The 21,451-nt window shown below is 36.6% G+C and overlaps 1 protein-coding gene across 8 annotated transcripts in view; it reads left to right on the top strand.

The window, feature by feature from the left end:
• LOC105488529 (intraflagellar transport 80) overlaps nt 1–21,451 on the top strand; it is a 186,634-nt gene that overhangs the window by 79,360 nt on the left and 85,823 nt on the right. For all 8 annotated transcript variants that reach the window (XM_071091184.1, XM_071091185.1, XM_071091186.1 and 5 more), the window contains 3 exons: nt 7,968–8,077; nt 17,456–17,545; nt 18,881–19,018. In XM_071091184.1, coding sequence (XP_070947285.1) covers nt 7,968–8,077; nt 17,456–17,545; nt 18,881–19,018 — 338 coding nt within the window. The remainder of the gene's footprint in view (nt 1–7,967; nt 8,078–17,455; nt 17,546–18,880; nt 19,019–21,451) is intronic.

Genomic DNA, 21,451 nt, shown 5'->3' with positions numbered 1-21,451 from the left:
AATTTTTCTGTTACCTCCTTCCCATTTACTACCTGTGGATTCACCATTTCAGATGTTCTAGAGTCTAAAATGGAAACTTGGAATAAGTTGTTTAATACAAACATTGTTAATTGTTTAGTCTAGGTCAGGGGTCCCCAACCCTTGGGCCACAGACCAGTAGCTGTCTGTTGTGTGTTAGCTGGGCATTATAGCAGGAGATGAGCGGTAGGTGGGCGAGCAAGTAAAGCTTTATCTATATGTACAGCTGCTCCCCATCACTTCCATTACTGCCTGAGCTCCACCTCCTGTCACATCAGTGGTGACATTAGATTCTCATAGAAGTGCAAATCCTATTGCGAACTGTGCATATGAGGGATCTGGGTTGTTCACTCCTTATGAGAATCTGATGCCTGATGATCTGTCACTGTCTCCCATCACCCCGAGATGGGACCATCTAGTTGCAGGAAAACAAGTTCAGGGCTCCCACTGATTCTACATTATGGTGAGTTGTATAATTATTTAATTATATATTACAATGTAAAAATAGAAATAAAGTGCACAATAAATATGATGCCCTTGAATCATCCTGAACCATCCCCCACCTGGTCCATGGAAAAATTGTCTTCCACAAAACCAGTTCCTGGTGCCAAAAAGGCTGGGGATCACTGTTTTAGGTGATAATAGTGCTGGTAGTTTAGTGCTGTAGTTTTCCTGTATAATGAGTCTGGAACCAAATTGCTACTTATTTTATTCTCATGGAGAAAATGCATTCAGAGTCTTCAGACTTGGAAAGGCTAGTTGGAAGCACATGTTCACAAATGAAGAAAACTGGAGATCACAATTAGATGGCCTCTGAGCTTAATCTGGCCCACCAGCATGGTAGAGGCCCAGTATTAAAAATCAGGACATTTTGGCCAGGCATCGTGGCTCACTCCTGTAATCCCAGCACTTTGGGAGGCCGAGGTGGGTGGATCACTTGAGCTCAGGAATTTGAGACCAGCCTTGGCAGCATGGTGAAACCTCAACTCAACAAAAAATACAAAATTTGCTTCTGCTTTTCATATTATAGTGACGAAGCCATTGCCTAATCCCATGCCATAAAAATTTCACTTATATTTCAGTGCTTACATTCAGGTCTGTGATCCATTTTGAGTTAGTTTTTGTGTGAGGTGTTTATTTTAGAGAGGGATGGTGATGCTCTTCCCCTCACTGCCTTCATAGATGGGTAAACAAGATTTTCTTAAAAACTAAAATACAGAATATACCATAAAGTACAGGTGATTTTCTGATGTATTCGTTATATCATGTAATGATATTACCCATCAACATTTAAAATGTGTTTTCCTTAACATCAAATGACTTTGAAATGCCTATCATTGTTGTCCTATTTTAATTTTATTGTTCTCATTCAAAGTTTGTTAATTACGGATTAATAAGCAGAATTAAATTAGCTAGATATCCCCATTTTGGCTAACCTCTTGGTATTTCAACAGAGTAATCTGATATATTTTTCTGGCCTAAGAATTACAAACTTACTGTAGAACTATGCATCTAATTTTTGAGTTTTTAATCATTGGTGCCACCAACACTTTCCTAATAAGGCATAGACTTTTCCTTTTTCGTCTCCAGAAAAATCAGTAGAGCAGTTAAGTTGTTATAATGACACTAACCCAAAAGGAAAGGTCCCTAATTACTTATAAAGTTTCTTTAATCTATTAGGCACTGCAAGTTTTGAGGGTGATTGTAAATCTGAACTACTGAGAGCTGGATGCTAAAGGCTCAAGTAAGAAGGCCAAGGCAGCTGGGGATGCAAGACTGTTGCCTCCTTTGAAGGGAGAAACTAAATTTTGACACAAAAATGAAATAACATAAACCTGAATTATCATAAAATTTGGAATTCTGTAAACAGTGTTGAAAGCATCCGTGTGGCTTTGTCTATGTGTGTTAATTATACTTATTTCTTGATGAATAGAGATTAATTCCTGAATTCATTTCTTGACTATTGGAGCCAGATGTTTGGATAGAAAAAGCCATAGTCATTAACTTCTCTTCTAATCCAAAAGATACTTTAATCTCAGTTTTGGTTGGGGGGATTTGACTTAGTTTAAAAATGATTCTTAATGGTATTATGGGGAATTTATTGTTCCTTATTAGAGAAAAATAATATGTACACCAGAGATAATTATACTTAGGCCATATGTTTTGTGTCATTGTTCCAGTTTTAATCTCTAATTAAAGTATATAAAGTAATGCTGTAAACCTTTAAGGACATTTTTCCCACACTGTTTTCAAGTGGAGGAATAGAACAACAAAACATGGAACTTGTCTATAATGAATTTAGTAAAGGAGGTAAACTGTAAATGTAAATAATTGTGGCTGGGCACAGTGGCTTATGCCTGTAATCTCAACACTTGAGAGGCTGAGGTGGGCAGATCACTTGAGCCCAGGAACTGGAGATCAGCCTGGGCAACATGGGAAAACTCCGTCTCTACAAAAAATACAAAAGTTAGCTAGGCATAGTGGTGCATCCCTATAGTCCCAGCTACTCAGAAGACTGAAGTGGGAGGATCACCTGAGCCCACAGGCGTTGAGGTTACAGTGAGCTGTGATCATGTCGCTGCACTCCAGCCTGGGCGCCAGAGTAAGACCCTTTCTCAAAAAAATCAATCAATAAAAATAAATAAATAAATAATTGTAATACAAGGGAATGTGCTTAAGGTGCTGTTGGTGGCAGGTAGGAGTGGACCAGAGGGTTAAGATTAATGCTCTGGGGAGAGTGAAGGTATTGGGAAGTCTTCCTGGCAAATATTGCAGCATCTTTTGAACTGGGCTTTGAAGAGTGAAGAAATAGGAAAGGAAATGGTCTTGTTGGCATTGGAGTGAAGCTGTTAAGAAGCTTGGCATCATAAGAGGCTTAGAGACAGAAGACTGTGAGACATAGAAATCAGGTGAGTGGGAGCTAACTTCTTGGGCCAGAGTGTAGGCCATGTGAAGGATAGTACTGCCAAGGGGACCAAAACACTGACAGTCCTGGATGCTAAAGGAAGGGGTTTGGCATTTATTCTATAAGCATACAAAACCTTTAAAAAATTGACCAGGAAAGTAAAAGATAATGCCAATCTTTTAGAAAGATTCCCTTTGCAGTAATAATAAAACTAGAGGAGGTAGAGATTAAATAGAGGTGGCCAGTAAGGTTTGAAATTGTCTATTCTAGTGCTAATGAAAACTTGAACGAAGGCAGCGGTTAAGGCTTGAATAGAGGCAGTGACAACAGTAGTTGGAAAAGTGAATAGTTCTCAGGGACTGAGAGGGATGTACCCTGTAAGGGTAAAGACTTCAAAGAGGGATAAATTAGGAAATATATGTGAAGGGATGATGGTTTTGGATATGTAGAATTTGAAGCTCTGTGATGGAGATCTCTTTGGATCAAGTAGAAATGTGTTGGAGCTCAGAGGTAAAGGCTAAAATATTAATTTGGGAGTCAGTTACGTTAAGTGAAAGGTGAAACTATGGGGAAAGTTGAGACCCCCCAAGGGAGAAGTGGTTGAAGATAGAAACTAAAAAAAAAAAAAAAAAAAAAAAAAAAAAAAGCCTTTATTTAAACTTTTTCTTGTATTGATCCAGTGACATACGTAAGCATGGAGCCTGGAATTTTTTGAATAAATCCCACTTGACTAAGTATTGTTAGCTCATGTCTCCTACAAATGAAATGAAAAGGAAACCATTCTTGGTTTTTGAATGCCAATGATTTGGCCAAAACAGGAAAAAAAAAAAAAAAAAATCAAATGGCTACTACTATGAACAATACAGTAAGCAAATGCTTGCTTATTACATTACAAAATAATTTGTAGTAGTAGTAGTAGTTAACAGATAGTGCTATATAGTGCCAGACTCTATTTCAAGTACTTCACTTCTATTCACTCAATGTAGACCAATACTGCATTCAAGGCAAAGATAGCTAATGCTTTATTATAGTAGTGAACAGTTTGTTTCAAAGGCATTCTTAAAAACATACAAAAACAACGTTTTTAGGGGATACTTTTATAGTGTGAATGTGAAAAACATGGTATATTTGACCATGTACTTCCTTAAAACAATTGAAATACATTTTTGTCTCCTCTTCTGTGGTTTAAAATGCCTTCAACAGGTTGAAAGAATTTAGATAATTTGTTTTATGGAGAGATAAGGGTCTGACATTTAACACAACCCCAGGTGCATGTGGTTTCTTAAAAAATGTCAAAAAGGTCACATGATTTTAGTGTACAAAGTTAGAAAAACAAGATCTTTTTGAGTGTCTTAGCAGAAATGGAGCATAAATTAAAATTTCTGATATAAAAAGTAAAAAACTATTATAAAGCTATTTGTTTTTTGTCCATTTTTGTTAATGATGAAATAAATAACATTTTGTTACATAATTTGCTACACTCTTTGTTTTAAAGTAATTCAATCCAAAGGCTAAATTTGTTATTTCCCTGCTGACTTTGCAAAGTGAAACATAGCAGTGGGAATAATTCATACTTTAATAAGTATATTTTAAAAATTTGAAATATTATAGATTTTTTAAATGCTAGTGGATGGATTTCATAATAATAGAAATTATTCTGTGAAGCTGATTCTTCCACTTTTAATAATGATCTTTATTAGAACCACCCAAATTGAAAGTTGTATAGCTATGTAGTTTATTTCCTTCTAGAAAAGAAAATGTTCACATATACAGTAGTTTCATGCTTAATATTTTATTTTAAATGTAAGGAATGGTTGTAATAAAGATCAAGGCTTTTGATGTTATATCCATTTTGAATTTTTAGTGGTTAAGGAGAGTAACTAATGAGTCCTATCTATTGACCTTGCTTATTTATCATAAATAAATTATTTGTTTCCATATTTGTTTCCATAGCTTGTATTTTGATTGAAGGAATGTGGTTAAAAACCACATAACAAAGGAATTACTTAACTTTTTCTTTATAAGCTTATTTTCTTTTATTATATAAGTTATACCTGTTTTTTTAACATTATTGTTTACAAATTTGTTTTATAAGCAGGAAATGAATTATCTCTTTGTCCCAAAAGGGAAGATAAATACGATGAAGAAAGGTTCATAAAAAAGGAAATGGTGTCATAACTGACTTAATGGGACCACAAATTAAATGTTAAAGTTAAGAGAACTAAAGAGTCCTTAGTTCCTCATTCTATACCCCAACCGTGCCTTTTACCACAACTAAAGCCTTAAAGTCACATCCTGTATAACTCAATGGGAGTTGTATTTACTGAATTATTTCCTTGAGGGTAGGTGTTTGTCATAGTTTAGTATACACCCCAGGAAAGTATAATTTTACTGAGTGTATTTATGAAGATTTGATAGGCTATAAATTAAAACATTAATTTACTTTTTTGTACAAAAATTATAACTATAATAATGGAAATAAAGATGGCATCTATAATTCTACCACCTTAACTAGTAAGTCCCTGTTACTCCTTTCCAGTGATCAACAAGAACTACATTTGAAATATCTGAAATTTTGACTTCTATTTTTGGGGGAGTTTATTAAGGTTAAACTTCATTCATTTGGAGAGTTATTTTTGAAGCACAGGTCACCTCCTGGCTACTCCCAGAGAATATTCCCAGAAAATATACTCATCAAGTACAGAAGAAGGAGGAGTACCTTCTGAGGTTGGCCATCTCATCAGGAAGAATTTCTGTGGGTTCCTTTGATACAGAACAATCCTAGATGTCATTGACTAAACAGGATTTAGACATTTTATAACACCTGAACTGTGGAAGACATGTTTCAGGGTGTTTTTTTTTTGGACTGGGTCTAGACTAGACTTTCTAACCTCTATAAACCATTGGGACTGGTTCATAAACGAATTATATTTTTATTAGGGAGAAAATGGCACAAAAAAAGTAGAGTACCTCTTAAACAAAAGCATTTCTCTTACTGAAATTTATTCCCTGTTGATTGTATCATCAGTTGGGCTTTTCATTTAAATAAACAATTAAATTTTATTGATTGCCCACAAACCCTGAAATTCAGATTTCATTCCACTAAGAATGTAAATTCCTTAAAGATTCATTCATTTATTCATTGGTTCATTTATTCACAGAAAGTCAGTTACTACAATAGTCTGATTTAGGAGTCCTAGACAATTTTTAAAAGCTGGTTTTGTAAGTATATTTGGGTTACTATTTCATAGATTAACTACATAACCTTGATTCACCTGCCTAATGAATAGACAGCTGGGCCAGAGAAGTGGAATACAGATTATTTACTGCCATATAACCAATGCTTTCAATAAATATGATAGTCATTTTTTAAAATTAGGCTTACATAAAGTATAGTTTTCCAGAAGACATTAGGTAATCTAGAAAATAATTAAGCTAAAAAATACTATACTTAAGTGTAATTTATTTTAAAAATCCCATCTCTAAATTCCTATTGGCAATTGAAAACACTATCAAGTGTAATGTAGTTTATAGAGTGGTAGGTAAATCAAACTTGTGCTTTTCTTCTGGAAGTAAACTTTATGCAAGTTATAACATATTGGAGCTTCTTTTAGCCAAGGTTTCAGGCTAAAGCCAAAGCTGATAACAAAACTTTTCCTAATCTGATATAAAAAAATTTGCCATTTGTGAATTCATGAGTTGGAGGTTATTAGATTATTTTGGGATGAAGTTATTTCTGTCCATTAGTCTGCTGCTTAAGTAGCATGTGAGGGGAAGTTCTGTTGCCTGTTGTAGCATCAGGTATGATAATTAATTTATAAGGTGAGTATACCATTTGTATTTTAGTATGTAAAATTTAAGTTACTTTATGCGTTGAGTCAGTTTAATACTGATGGCTCTAACTCCATTGCTGAGTCATACCCAAAAGAAAGGAAATCAGTATATTAAAGAGATAGCTACACTTTTGTGTTTGTTGCAACTCTGTTCACAATACCAAGATTTGGAGGCAACCTAAGTGTCCATCAACAGATGAATAGATAAAGCAAATGTGGTACTTATATACGGTGGAGTACTATTCAGCCATAAAAAGGAATGAAATTCAATCATTTGCAACAACATGGATGGAACGGTAGTTCATTCATTATGTTGAGTGAAATGAGCCAGGCACAGAGAGACAAACATTGAGTGTTCTCACTTATTTCTGGGATCTAAAAATCAAAACAATGGAACCCATGGAGTTAGAGAGAAGAAGGATGGTAACAAGATGCTGGGAAAGGTAATGGGGGTTGTGAGGGGGGTGGGGTGGTTAATGGGTACCAAAAATAGAATGAATGAATGAATAAGTCCTAGTATTTGATAATACAACAGGGTGAGAGTATAATTGGATTGTTCATAACACAAAGGAAAAATGCTTGAGGGGATGGATACCCCATTTTCCATGATGTAATTATTTTATATTGCATACCTGTATCAAAATATCTCATGTACCCCATAAATATATCTACTGTGTACCCACAAAAATTAAAAATAAAAATTTTTAAAAAGCTCTAGGTGATTACAATGTGCAGCCAAGCCCCAAGACTGCTGCTTTAAACCAACATCATTTGTTGAACTAGTTGCAAATAAATGTAAAAACATTTGCTGCCAATAAATAAATGCATACTGATGACTGTCGATGATGAGAAATGATAAATCACGACTTTTCTGCTATTCCTTTATATTAAAATGAAGTATATTTGTTTTATCTTATGTATTTCAATAGCACTGTATATGGAATTTCTAAAACTCTGTATTTTCTCAGCAAGATCCTAATTAGTTAAAAGTATAGTATGTCAGTTGCTCACAGTAGATTTTCAAAGGTCAATATTAACTCAGTCAGCATTTCAACATCAGACTATACTCTATTTTGAAAGGTCCATTGAAAAGAGAAGAAATGAAATGACACCTCATATGACTTTTTTCATTCTCTTAACAATCTCTCTTTTTATAAGGCATAATAATTAAAGTTTATCAGCCTTTTTTTTTTTTTTTTTCCATCTTTCAGGAACACCAGTGTATTCAGTAGCGTGGGGCCCTGATTCAGAAAAAGTTCTTTATACAGCAGGCAAGCAACTAATCATTAAACCTCTTCAACCAAATGCGAAAGTTTTACAGGTACTTTTCAGTCATATGTAAATTGTTATCAGGGTCTGCCTGACTGCTAAACTAGAGGGCACTTGCTTAGGAGTCTCTTTCTTCTGGGTGGTCTTTTTACAGTCTGGTCTTTAAGTACATGGTTTAATCAGCCTTTATTACAGAACAAGGAATATCTTTATATTTCCAACAAGGTTTGTTTTCCCCTTATTCCAACTCATTTTGATAATGATACAGCATAGTTTGCTAATAAGAACACAGGCTTTGGAGTTAGCCACTTGAGTTCAAATATTCACTTGCTTACCTATACACGACCTTAGGCAAGTTATAAAATATTGTTGAATGTCAGCCTTCTTATCTCTTAGTCAGTGACACTAATATCAGCTGAACAGGATTGCTGTGAGGATTAAATGAGTTAAATTACAAAGCTCAAAGGACAATTCCAGGCATACAGTAAGCACTCAATATAGAGTACCTGTTATTATCTGTATTATTATGCTATTATAAGTTGCTATGCCATCTCTACCTTTTAGTCAACCAAGGAGACCAGGAAAACATTGTAGAATGACTAGGTCTTGAGTAAGAGATTTGTTGGCAGACATTGACAGGCTACAGCGGCATAGATGTGTTTTAACAGTTGAGTAGATGTAGATTTTAGGGAATAAGGACATAGAGATGACTTCGAGGTTCCATATTAATAACATCTGTATAGATTATGCTATATGTATTTTACACAGCCAACATGCATTTACATTTTTACAGTGTGCAGAATACTCTGCTAGAAACTATAGGGACATGCAAGAATAGAACATACAAGCCCCTGTCCTTAGGCACCTAAGGTAAAAAATTTGGGCAAAGGGAAGAAGCTGGGAAAGAGGACTAGATCTGATGGCTCTTAGTCAAAGTCCTTCCATGCCAATTACCTACGCTGAAAATCTGCTATGAAATTTATACAGCAAAAACAGGCAAGTTGAATATTTTAGTTTATACCTTTAGTTTATAGTTATGTGAATTTGGTTTTTTTTTTCTTTTTTTTTTAAATTATACTTTAAGTTCTAGGGTACATGTGCACAATGTGCAGGTTTGTTACATAGGTATACATGTGCCATGTTGGTTTGCTGCATCCATTAACTCATCATTTACATTAGGTATTTCTCCTAATGCTATCCCTTCCACATCCCCCACCTTACTACAGGCCCTGGTGTGTGATGTTCCTCGTCCTGTGTCCACGTGTTCTCATTGTTCAAATCCCACCTATGAGTGAGAACATGCGGTGTTTGGTTTTCTGTCCTTGAGATAGTTTGCTGAGAATGATGGTTTCCAGCTTCATCCATGTCCCTGCAAATGACATGAACTCATCCTTTTTTATGGCTGCATAATAATCCATGGTGTATATGTACCACATTTTCTTAATCCAGTCCATCATTGATGGACATTTGGATTGGTTCCAAGTCTTTGCTATTGTGAATAGCACTGCAGTAAACATACATGTGCATGTGTCTTTATAGTAGCATGATTTATAATCCTTTGGGTGTATATCCAGTAATGGGATCACTGGGTCAAATGGTCTTTCTAGTTCTAGATCCTTGAAGAATCGCCACACTGTCTTCCACAATGGTTGAACTAGTTTGCAGTCCCACCAACAGTGTAAAAGCATTTCTATTTCTCCATATCCTCTCTAGCATCTGTTGTTTCCTGACTTTTTAATGATCACCATTCTAACTGTGTGTGAGATGGTATCTCATTTGGTTTTGATTTGCATTTCTCTGATGACCAGTGATGATGAGCACTTTTTCATGTGTCTGTTGGCTGCATAAATATCTTGTTTTGAGAAGTGTCTGTTCATATACTTTGCCCACTTTTTGATGGGGTAGTTTGTTCTTTTCTTATAAATTTGTTTAAGTTCTTTGTAGATTCTGGATGTTAGCCCTTTGTCAGATGCATAGATTGATTCTGTAGGTTGCCTGTTCACTCTGATGGTAGTTTCTTTTTGCTCTGCAGAAGCTCTTTAGTTTAATTAGATCCCATTTGTCAATTTTGGCTTTTGTTGCCATTGCTTTCGGTGTATTAGTCATGAAGTCCTTGCCCATGCCTATGTCCTGAATGGTATTGCCTAGATTTTCTTCTAGGATTTTTATGGTTTTAGGTCTAACATTTAAGTCTTTAATCCATCTTGAATTAAGTTTTGTAAAAGGTGTAAGGAAGGGATCCAGTTTCAGCTTTCTACGTATGGCTAGCCAGTTTTCCCAGCACCATTTATTAAATAGGGAATCCTTTCCCCATTGCTTGTTTTTGTCAGGTTTGTCAAAGATCAGATGGTTGTAAATGTGTGGTGTTATTTCTGAGGCCTCTGTTCTGTTCCATTGGTCTATATCTCTGTTTTGGTCCAGTACCAGACTGTTTTGGTTACTGTAGCCTTGTAGTATAGTTTGAAGTCAGGTAGTGTGATACCTCCAGCTTTGTTCTTTTTGTTTAGCATTGTCTTGGCAGTCCTGACTCTTTTTTGGTTTCATATGAACTTTAAAGTAGTTTTTTCCAATTCTGTGAAGAAAGTCATTGGTAGCTTGATGGGGATGGCATTGAATCTATAAATTACCTTGGATAGTATGGCCATTTTTATGATATTATTATTCCTATCCATGAGCATGGAATATTATTCCATTTGTTTGTGTCCTCCTTTATTTTGTTGAGCAGTGATTTGTAGTTCTCCTTGAAGAGGTCCCTCACATCCCTTGTAACTTGGATTCCTAGGCATTTTATTATCTGTGTAGCAGTTGTGAATGGGAGTTCACTCATGATTTGGCTGTCTGTTTGTCATTGGTGTATAGGAATGCTTGTGATTTTTGCACATTGATTTTGTTTCCTGAGACTTTGCTGAAGTTGGTTATCAGCTTAAGGAGATTTTGGGCTGAGATGATGGGGTTTTCTAAATACACAATCATGTCATCTGCAAACAGGGACAATTTGACTTCTTCTTTTCATAATTGAATACCCTTTATTTCTTTCTCTTGCCTGATTGCCCTGGCCAGAACTTCCGCAACTATGTTGAATAGGAATGGTGAGAGAGGGCATCCCTGTCTTGTGCCAGTTTTCAAAGGGAATGCTTCCGGTTTTTGCCTTCAGTATGATATTGGCTGTGGGTTTGTCATAAATATCTCTTATTATTTTGAGATATGTTCCAAACTAGGAACTAGATATGTTCCTAGTTTATTAAGGGCTGTTGAATTTTGTCAAAGGCCTTTTCTGCATCTATTGAGATAATCATGTGGTTTTTGTTGTTAGTTCTGTTTATGTGATGGATTACATTTCTTTATTTGAGTATGTTGAACTAGCTTTGCATCCCAGGGATGAAGCCAACTTGATCACAGTGGATAAGCTTTTTGATGTGCTGCTGGATTCAGTTTGCCAGTATTTTATTGAAGATTTTTGCATCTATGTTCATCAGGGATATTGGTCTAAAATTATCTTTTTTTGTTGTGTCTCTGCCAGACTTTGGTATCAGGATGATGCTGGCCTCATAAAATGAGTTAGAGAGGGTTCCCTCTTTTTCTATTGATTGGAATAGTTTCAGAAGGAATCGTACCAGCTCCTCCTTGTACCTCTGGTAGAATTCAGCTGTGAATCCATCTGGTCCTGGACTTTTTTTGGTTGGTAGGTTATTGATTATTGCCTCAATTTCAGAGCCTGTTATTGGTCTATTCAGATATTCAGCTTCTTCCTGGTTTAGTCTTTGGAGGACGTATGTGTCCAGGAGTGTATCCATTTCTTCTAGATTTTCTAGTTTATTTGCGTAGAGGTGTTTATTGTATTCTCTGATGGTAGTTTGTATGTCTGTGAAATCAGTGGCGATATCCCCTTTATCATTTTTTATTGTGTCTATTTGATTCTTCTCTCTTTTCTTCTTTGTTAGTCTTGCTAATGGTCTATGAATTTTGTTGATCTTTTCAAAAAACCAGCTCCTGGATTCATTGATTTTTTGGAGGGTTTTTTGTGTCTCTATCTCCTTCAGTTCTGCTCTGATCTTAGTCATTTCTTGCCTTTTGCTAGCTTTTGAATGTGTTTGCTCTTGCTTCTCTAGTTCTTTTAATTGTGATGTTAGGGTGTCAATTTTAGATCTTTCCAGCTTTCTCTTGTGGGCATTTAGTGCCATAAATTTCCCTCTACACACTGCTTTAAATGTGTTCCAGAGATTCTGGTATGTTGTATCTTTGTTCTCATTGGTTTCAAAGAACATCTTTATTTCTGCCTTCATTTTGTTATGCAGGCCATAGTCATTCAGGGGCAGGTTTTTCAGTGTCCATGTAGTTGTGTGGTTTTGAGTGAGTTTCTTAATCCTGAGTTCTAATTTGATTGCACTGTGGTCTGACAGTTTGTTGTGATTTCTGTTCTTTTACATTTGCTGAGGAGTGCTTTACTTCCTGCTATGTGGTCAATTTTGAAATAAGTGTGATGTGGTGCTGAGAAGAATGTATATTCTGTTGATTTGGGGTGGAGAGTTCTGTAGATGTCTATTAGGTCTGCTTGGTGCAGAGCTGAGTTCAAGTCCTGGATATCCTTGTTAACCTACTGTCTCATTGATTTGTCTAATATTGACAGTGGGGTGTTAAAGTGTGGGAGTCCAAGTTTTATTATTATTGTGTGGGAGTCCAAGTTTCTCTGCAGGTCTCTAAGGACTTGCTTTATGAATCTAGGTGCTCCTGTATTGGGTGCATATATATTTAGGATAGTTAGCTCTTCTTGTTGAATTGATCCCTTTACCATTATGTAATGGCCTTCTTTGTCTCTTTTGATCTTTGTTGGTTTAAAGTCTGTTTTATCAGAGCCTAGGGTTGCAACCCCTACTTTTTTTTTGCTTTCCATTTGCATGGTAGATCTTCCTCCATCCCTTTATTTTGATCCTATGTGTGTCTCTGCACGTGAGATGGGTCTCCTGAATACAGCACACTGATGGATCTTGACTCTTCATCCAATTTGCCAGTCTATGTCTTTTAACTGGGGCATTTAGCCCATTTACATTTAAGGTTAATATTGTTATGTGTGAATTTGATCCTGACATGATGTTAGCTGGTGATTTTGCCCATTAATTGATGCAGTTTCTTCCTAGCCTCGATGGTCTTTAGAATTTGGCATGTTTTTGCAGTGACTGGTACTGGTTGTTCCTTTCCATGTTTAGCGCTTCCTTCAGGAGCTCTTGTAAGAGAGGCCTGGTGGTGACAAAATCTCTCAGCATTTGCTTGTCTGTAAAGGATTTTATTTCTCCTTCACTTATGAAGCTTAGTTTGGTTGGATATGAAATTCTGGGTTGAAAATTCTTTTCTTTAAGAATGTTGAATAGTGGCCCCCACTCTCTGCTGGCTTGTAGAGTTTCTGCTGAGAGATCCACTGTTGGTCTGATGGAATTCCCTTTGTAGGTAACCCGACCTTTCTTTCTGGCTGCCCTTAACTTTTTTTCCTTCATTTCTACCATGGTGAATCTCACAATTATGTGTCTTGGGGTTGCTCTTCTTGAGGAATATCTTTGTGGTGTTCTCTGTATTTCCTGAATTTGAATGTTGGCCTGCCTCGCTAGGTTGGGGAAGTTCTCTTGGATAATACCCTGAAGAGTGTTTTCCAACTTGGTTCCATTCTCCCTATCACTTTCAGGTACACCAATCAAACGGAGATTTGGTCTTTTCACATAGTCCCATATTTCTTGGAGGCTTTGTTCGTTTCTTTTTATTCTTTTTTCTCTTAACTTCTCTTCTCACTTTATTTCATTAATTTGATCTTCAATCACTGATACCCTTTGTTCCACTTGATCAAATCGGCTACTGAAGCTTGTGCATGTGTCACGTAGTTCTCGTGCCATGGTTTTCAGCTCCGTCAGGTCATTTAACGTGTTCTCTACGCTGTTTATTCTAGTTAGCCATTCATCTAATCTTTTTTCAAGGTTTTTAGCTTCCTTGGGATGGGTTAGAACATGCTCCTTTAACTCGGAGAAGTTTGTTATTACTGACCTTCTGAAGCCTACTTCTGTCAACTTGTCAAAGTTGTTCTCTGTCCAGCTTTGTTCCATTGCTGGCGAGGAGCTGTGAATCTTTGGAGGAGAAGGGGTGCTCTGGTTTTTAGAAGTTTCAGCTTTTCTGCTCTTGTTTCTCTTTGGTCTTTGATGTTGGTGACCTACAGATGGGGTTTTGGTGTGGATGTCCTTTTTGTTGATGTTGATGCTGTTCCATTCTGTTTGTTAGTTTTCCTTCTAACAGTTAGGACCCTCAGCTGCAGGTCTGTTGGAGGTTGCTGAAGGTCCACTTCAGGCCCTGTTTGCCTGAGTATCACCAGCAGAGGCTGCAGAATAGGAAATATTGCAGAACAGCAAATATTGCTGCCTGATCCTTCCTCTGGAAGCTTCGTCCCAGAAGGGTATCTACCTGTGTGAGGTGTCAGTTGGCCCCTACTGGAAGGTGTCTCCCAGTTAGGCTACATGGGGGTCAGGGACCCACTTGAGGAGGCAGTCTGTCCATTCTCAAAACTCAAACGCTGTGCTGGGAAAACCACTGCTGTCTTCAGAGCTCAGTTGGAAATGCAGAAATCACCCATCTTCTGTGTTGATCATACTGGGAGATGCAGACCAGAGCTGTTCCTATTCAGCCATCTTGGAATGGTATCCCTGTGAATTTGTTTAGATACCTGTCATTAGCTTGTATAAATGAAACTCAGGAAGCTGGTTATATCACCGTTGGTCAAGTAAAATATGGTTTAGTGGTTCAATAGAACCTTTGGGCCAGGAGGTAGCAGAGAGAAGCAAAGTATCCATTGCCAAAATTAGCTAGAGAGGAACAGGACTTAAAGTATAATTAGTAACTTCATGCAAATTATCTATTCCTTTTGGGAGACTAAAGCAGTTGCAATTCTTCTTGAGCATAAAAACATATTCAAATTAGGATTGTACACAAAAAAGTGTGCTTAATTAATTCTTGCTTGTGGAATGCAGTTCAGAAGTATATACCTCATTTCCTTTAAAGCCTTCTTGACACCTAGAACTTGGTTTAATAGTGAGGAAATTTTTATTTATTCATTGAATAAAAATGTAGTGCATACCTATTATATACCAGGCACTGTGGTAGGTATGAGATAGTCAAAATGAAACAGAACATAGTTTCTGCCTTCAAGGAGCTTGTTGTTCAAAGGAACTTTACAAAATGCCTAATAAATTAAGAAATACATAAAAATTATTGTATGTATAACAATATGCAAATATTTGTAATATATGTTGATACCCTAAATTACAGTGTGAGGAAAATTTAAATCATATTTTATTCATAAATCTTGAATATGCAATATTTATTTTGTTCCTTTAAAGTGAAACTCTTAAGAATCCGTGGCTGGGCACAGTGGCTCATACCTGTAATCTCAGCACTTTGGGAGGCCAAGGCAGGTGGATCACCTGAGGTCAGGAGTTCAAGACCAACCTGACCAACATTGCAAAACCCCATCTCTACTAAAACTATAAAAATTAGGTGGGCGTGGTGGTGGGCACCTGTAGTCCCAGCTACTTGGGAGGCTGAGACATGAGAATAGCTTGAACCTGGGAGGCGGAGGTTGCAGTGAGCCGAGATCGGGTCATTGCACTCCAGCCTGGATGACAGAGTAAGACTCTGTTTCAAAAAAAGAAAAACAAAAAAGAATCTGTATGTATATGTGTAGCTGTATATATTGTTACATTTGTCGTTGTAGTGTATTTCAGGACATTGGATTAATTTGGCAGTTAATTGTGAAAACTATTGCTTTTTAACATGTGTTATCAAAACATTTGTTTTTGAAAATGTATATTTTTGTATATTTTGAATATAGCAAGTTACGAATTGTTGCTTATTCTTAGAGTTTATTTGGCCCACATTTAATACTTTGTACTGTATACAATAAGAACAATAGATTGGGCAGGGCCTGAGGGTAAAGCCCTTAAAATCTGCCACCCTTTGATGTGAAGTCAGTTGACTCAGACATTAAAATATACTTGTAGTCTTAAAAGAAGGTTAATTCTTTTTAGTTTCATTATTCTGCCTATGGTAGCATTTAATAACACGTTAGATAATAGCTAAATGGGCCCATGGATTACATTTAAGAGCAAGACAACCATGTTTACTGTTTGGATTGCTAGTTTCTGCATGACTTATAAACACCCATGTCTATGCATAGTATGTACATTCAGTGTAACCATGGGTTCCGCACTGATAGATTAAACTAACCATGAATCAAATATATTAAAAAAGATAGCATCTGTGCTGAACGTGTATAGACTTTGCTCTTGTCATTATTCCCAACAATACAACTATTTACATAGTATTGCCATTTTATTTCTATAGTAAGTAATCTAGAGACGATTATGTGGGAGGATATGCGTAGGTTGTATGCAAATATTGTGCCATTTTATATTAGGAACTTATGATTTTCATATCAGTGGGAGGTAATGGAACCAATCCCCTACAGATACCAAAGAATGATTATATACATAGAATATATACTTATCTATGGAAAACATCTTTTTGTTACATGGTAAATACAGCAAAAGTTTCTCAGAGTACTCCAGTTATAAACCAGACACATGAAGATAAAGTGAACGAAACTTAGAAGAATATGATGAACAGAATGAAATGAAGAGGGTATTAAAGATGTTTGTGCAGAAGTTTTTTTAAAAAAATGGTTAGGGGGGCCGAACATGGTGGCTCACACCTGTAATCCCAGCACTTTGGGAGGCCAAGGCAGGAGGATTACTTGAGCCCAGGAGTTTGAGACTAGCCTAGGCAACAAAGCAAGAGTTCTCTACCAAAAATGAAAAAAAAAAAAATTAGCTGGGTGTGGTGACACGTGCCTGTAGTCCCAGCTACTCGGGAGGCTGAGGCAAGAGGGTTGCTTGAGTGGGGGAGGTGGAGACTGCAGTTAGCCCTGATCACATCATTGAACTCCAACCTGCGTGACAGTGAGACCCTGCTCAATAAATAAATAAATAAACAAGCATGAAGGCAATATGAGTAATGGCATCTGCTGTATGAAGGAGAAAGCAAGATATGGATTCAGTTGACATTTTTGGAATACATAACATATTCATTCAGTGTTATCATACAAATGTCAATCTTGAAATAGTTTAGCAGCAAGTGATTTTCCATCTGGAGTCCAGGCAACTGAGGAAATTCATAAGGTTTGAAGCTGTATAGTGGATGTCTTAGGTGCTAGGTGCTTGCGTTAGTGTAAATTACAAATGAAAGAAGCAAATGAGGTATTGTACAATGGCTATAAAAGGAAGATAGGAATCCTTGAGAAGATGACAAGGGAGTCATTAGAAAGAGGCAAAATATATTTTCTTATAGAAAAAAACTTAAGTGCTTTCAAAGTTATAATTAATATCTTATTTTTTTCTCACAGTGGAAAGCTCATGATGGCATTATTTTAAAAGTAGATTGGAACTCAGTCAATGATCTTATTTTATCTGCTGGTGAAGACTGTAAATATAAGGTATGTAATGTTTAGATTTATCACTTGGCTGAAAGAATCAAATTTATAAGTACTTAGCATGTAAGAATATTCTTTTAGTTTTTTACTTTAGCCATGTCTTTATACTCCAGTAATTTAGCAAATTATTTTATAATGTTAAGTGGTATTTTAAAGCATGGACTTTAAAAAGACTATCTCATTAGCCTGGACAACACAGTGAGACCCTACCTCTACAAAAATAAATTAGCCAGTTGTGGTGGAGCACATCTGTGGTCCCAGCTACTTGGGAGGCTGAGTTGAGTGGATCACTTGAGTGCAGGTGGTCGAGGCTGCAGTGAGCCATAATTGTGCCACTGCATTCCAGCCTGGGCAACAAAGTGAGACCCTTTCTCTCTCAAAAAAAGAAAGAGGATCTCATTGATCTATAGAGTTTGATATTTAATAACTAACAATATCAGTATAGCCTGTAATTTTACCATGACTCAATTTAAGTCAATTCAGTATGTTTTTAAAAATCAACCCTGCTGGTTTACTAAATATTGATCAATTTCAGGTCAAAATAATTTGTAGAGAGGAATAAGGTTTAATGTATTAATAACTAGAGTTAGACACAATTAAATTGAAATAAATACTTTTAGAGAAAGTAGGTAGAGCCCTTACAGGGAGAAAAAAATTTAGGCAAAATGGTAAGCAAGCTAGGTATGGTAGCTCATACCTATAATCCCAGTGCTTTGAGAGGCCAAGGCAGTAGGGTTACTTGAGACCAGGAGCTGGAGAACAGCCTAGGCAATATAACAAGACCCTGTCTCTACAAAAATTAAAAAATTAGCCAAGTGTGGCAGCATGTACCTGTAATCCTTGCTACTTGGGAGACTAAAGCAGGAGGATCTCTTGAGCCCAGGAGATCAAGACTGCAGTGAGCTATGATCATGCTACTGTACTCCAGCCTAGGCCACAGAGTGAGACCCTGTCTCTAAAATTCAAAAAACAAAACAAAGCTAAGAAGTAAACATTTCAAAAAGTACTATTATATTTAAAAGACTTAAAGTGGGTAGATTTTATGTTCAGAGATTTAGTAAAATCTGAAAATTATGACAGTGTTATAAAATAGTTTCTTTTTGAAATATTTAGGCTTAAAGGAATACAGCTTTGTTTTCCCCTCGTGTGATAGTAAAGACATTTAATTGCTAATATATAAGGTGCTGATTTCTAAATTTTTATTTACTACCTTGCTGGAAGACAAACTTGTTTTTATGTGGTGTCTGTTATAAAACATTTTTATTTATTTATTTTTCTTTTAGTTTTGGTAAACTTCTCCCTGATATTATAAAAGATTTTAAAAAATTGCTTTTGTAGGTATGGGATAGTTACGGCCGCCCACTGTACAATTCACAACCTCATGAGCATCCTATTACTTCAGTTGCCTGGGCTCCAGATGGAGAATTATTTGCTGTTGGATCATTTCATACTTTACGCTTGTGTGATAAAACTGGGGTAAGTTATAGTGGTGAGCAATCACAGATGTGCTGTCATAAATGTGGTAATGCACAACACACATGGTTCTCAATCTTTAAAAAACATTTTCAATGGATGCATTTGGTTGAATCTTTCTGATTTGTCTTCTTAATATACTGGTTCAATCAATTCCAGATATATGGGACCAAAATCTGTTTAAGTTTGAAGAATGGGCACGTTCTCTACTATTTGTCTTTCTGGAAATACTTACTTTGAGCATGATTGTGAAGGATGAAGTAGTTAAAATATTAAAATTTATGCCCATTCAAAATGGAAAATTCAGTTTTAAACCTTTCTTTCTAACCTTTCACTGACTAGCTCATAAACTTTTTTTTGTTTTTTGCTGTCAATATGTTTCATACGAAATCTCGATTGCATATTTTGTGTAAGGAATTAATAGTGCATTTGAAAAGCAGTCATTTTAAGACCAGAGGACATGACTGGATGTGGTGTTTCATGCCTGTAATCCCAGCACTTTTGGAGTCCAAGGAGGGAGGATTGCTTGAGCCCAGGAGTTTGAGACCAGCCTGGGTAACATAGTGAAACTCTGTCTCTACAAAAAATTTTTAAAAATTAGCCAGGCATGAAGGTGCATACCTGTGGTCCCAGCTACTGGGAAGACTGAGATGGGAGTCTCGCTGCAGCCCAGGAGGTGGAGGCTGTAGCGAGCTATAATTGTGCCACTGTACTCCAGCCTGAGTAAGAATTAGACCTTGTCTCTAAATAAATAAATAAATAACCAAAGGACATATTTTTCTTTGTCAAGGATTCATATTTGAATACATGCAAGAATTTTTCCTCACAAGAAAATATGCCCTCCTTCATACAAATTCTGTTTAGAACCTAGGGAAATAGCCAACCTCAGCAGCATTTACCCATTGTACTTGAATGAATTGTTGGTTGAAGTACCCCAAAAGCAGCAGCATTATGTGGTAAGTGTGGCTGTTTTATACTGTTCCTAACTGGGAAATCATATAATTGTTCTGTGGCTTATTTGCCTCTAACGCAGAATAAGACAGACTTTTTAGAGCTTTTAATCTGTTAAGATTTCTAGTTACTTGTTTTCTACCACATAAATATGAAGTCCTCTGCCTGGCTTTAGAAAATGTTTGAAACCTGGTGTCATAAAATCCATTCAGTCTTTTCACCTGCAACTCTCTAAGTGTGTTCAAATCACGTTGAACATTGACTCTCGAACCTTTCCTGCCTCTTACTAACATCCCTACTCATTTTCTCATTTCATGGAATACTTTGATTTCTGTCTTAGACCATAGCGAGTTCCACTCATTCTTTTTTTGGGGGGGGGGATGGAGTCTCGCTCTGTCACCCAGGCTGGAGTGCAGTGGCGAGATCTCGGCTCACCGCAAGCTCCGCCTCCAGGGTTCACGCCATTCTCCTGCCTCAGCCTCGTGAGTAGCTGGGACTATGGGCGCCGGCCACCACGCCCATCTAATTTTTTGTATTTTTAGTAGAGACGGGGTTTCACTGTGTTAGCCAGGATAGTCTTGATCTCTTGACCTCGTGATCCGCCCACCTCAGCCTCCCAAAGTGCTGGGATTACAACCGTGAGCCACTGCACCCAGCCCCAGTTCCGCTCATTCTTAAAGGTCCATCTCATGTTTGACTTCCTTTGATCTTGCCTTCCATTGACTCTAAGTTTGTTTGTATGTTTTTCTAATTTCTTTTCTGCTAGGTCCCTCCTTTCTCAATTACAGCATCAGGATGTTGAATCATCCCATCTAATCACTTAAGGAGATTTTACCTCTGATTTTCCCTATCAATGATTCTAAATCTATAGAATATGTAGTCTCATTTTCACAATGTATTACATTCTTACATTGTCAAAATCCCATAGTTCAGTAATTCTCTGTTATTTGTGCAACACAGTAGATACTTAACAGTTTATTAATAAGCCAATTTAAACATAATTTTAGGTTGTCATTTTGATTAAAATATTTAAAAATTTTAAAAGCTTGAATTAAAGGTTTATCTCATTAAGCACCTAGTCTTTTTATTTAGAATGTTAGCATCTATCTTTTATTCAACAGACATTAAATATATACTACTCATCAGACAGTGTTCTAGAAACTGGGGATATAAATAAGAAAAAGATATAAAGACTTTCACTCAAGTTGTTGACAGTGTAGTGGAGAATTAGACTATAGTACTTACAGTGCATTATGATAAGTGATATATGGGAAGGTTTTTATACAAGCACTGCAAAGGTGTGGAAGAGCCTAACTCAGCCTGTGGGACATTGACTAGAGAGCAGAGCCTTGAAGAATTAGTAGTTCTCCAAGGAGACAACATTGGGCCAGAGAGTTGCAGGCAAAAGAAACCTCTTGCAAATCAAAGTACAAAAGAATATGGTGCTTTTTGTGCAGTGTCGGTAAAATTTTCATGGCATAATAT

The sequence above is a fragment of the Macaca nemestrina genome, chromosome 2, assembly GCF_043159975.1.
Source record: "Macaca nemestrina isolate mMacNem1 chromosome 2, mMacNem.hap1, whole genome shotgun sequence".
Classification (NCBI taxonomy): domain Eukaryota; kingdom Metazoa; phylum Chordata; class Mammalia; order Primates; family Cercopithecidae; genus Macaca; species Macaca nemestrina.
This window is presented reverse-complemented; position numbering and strand designations above follow the sequence as displayed.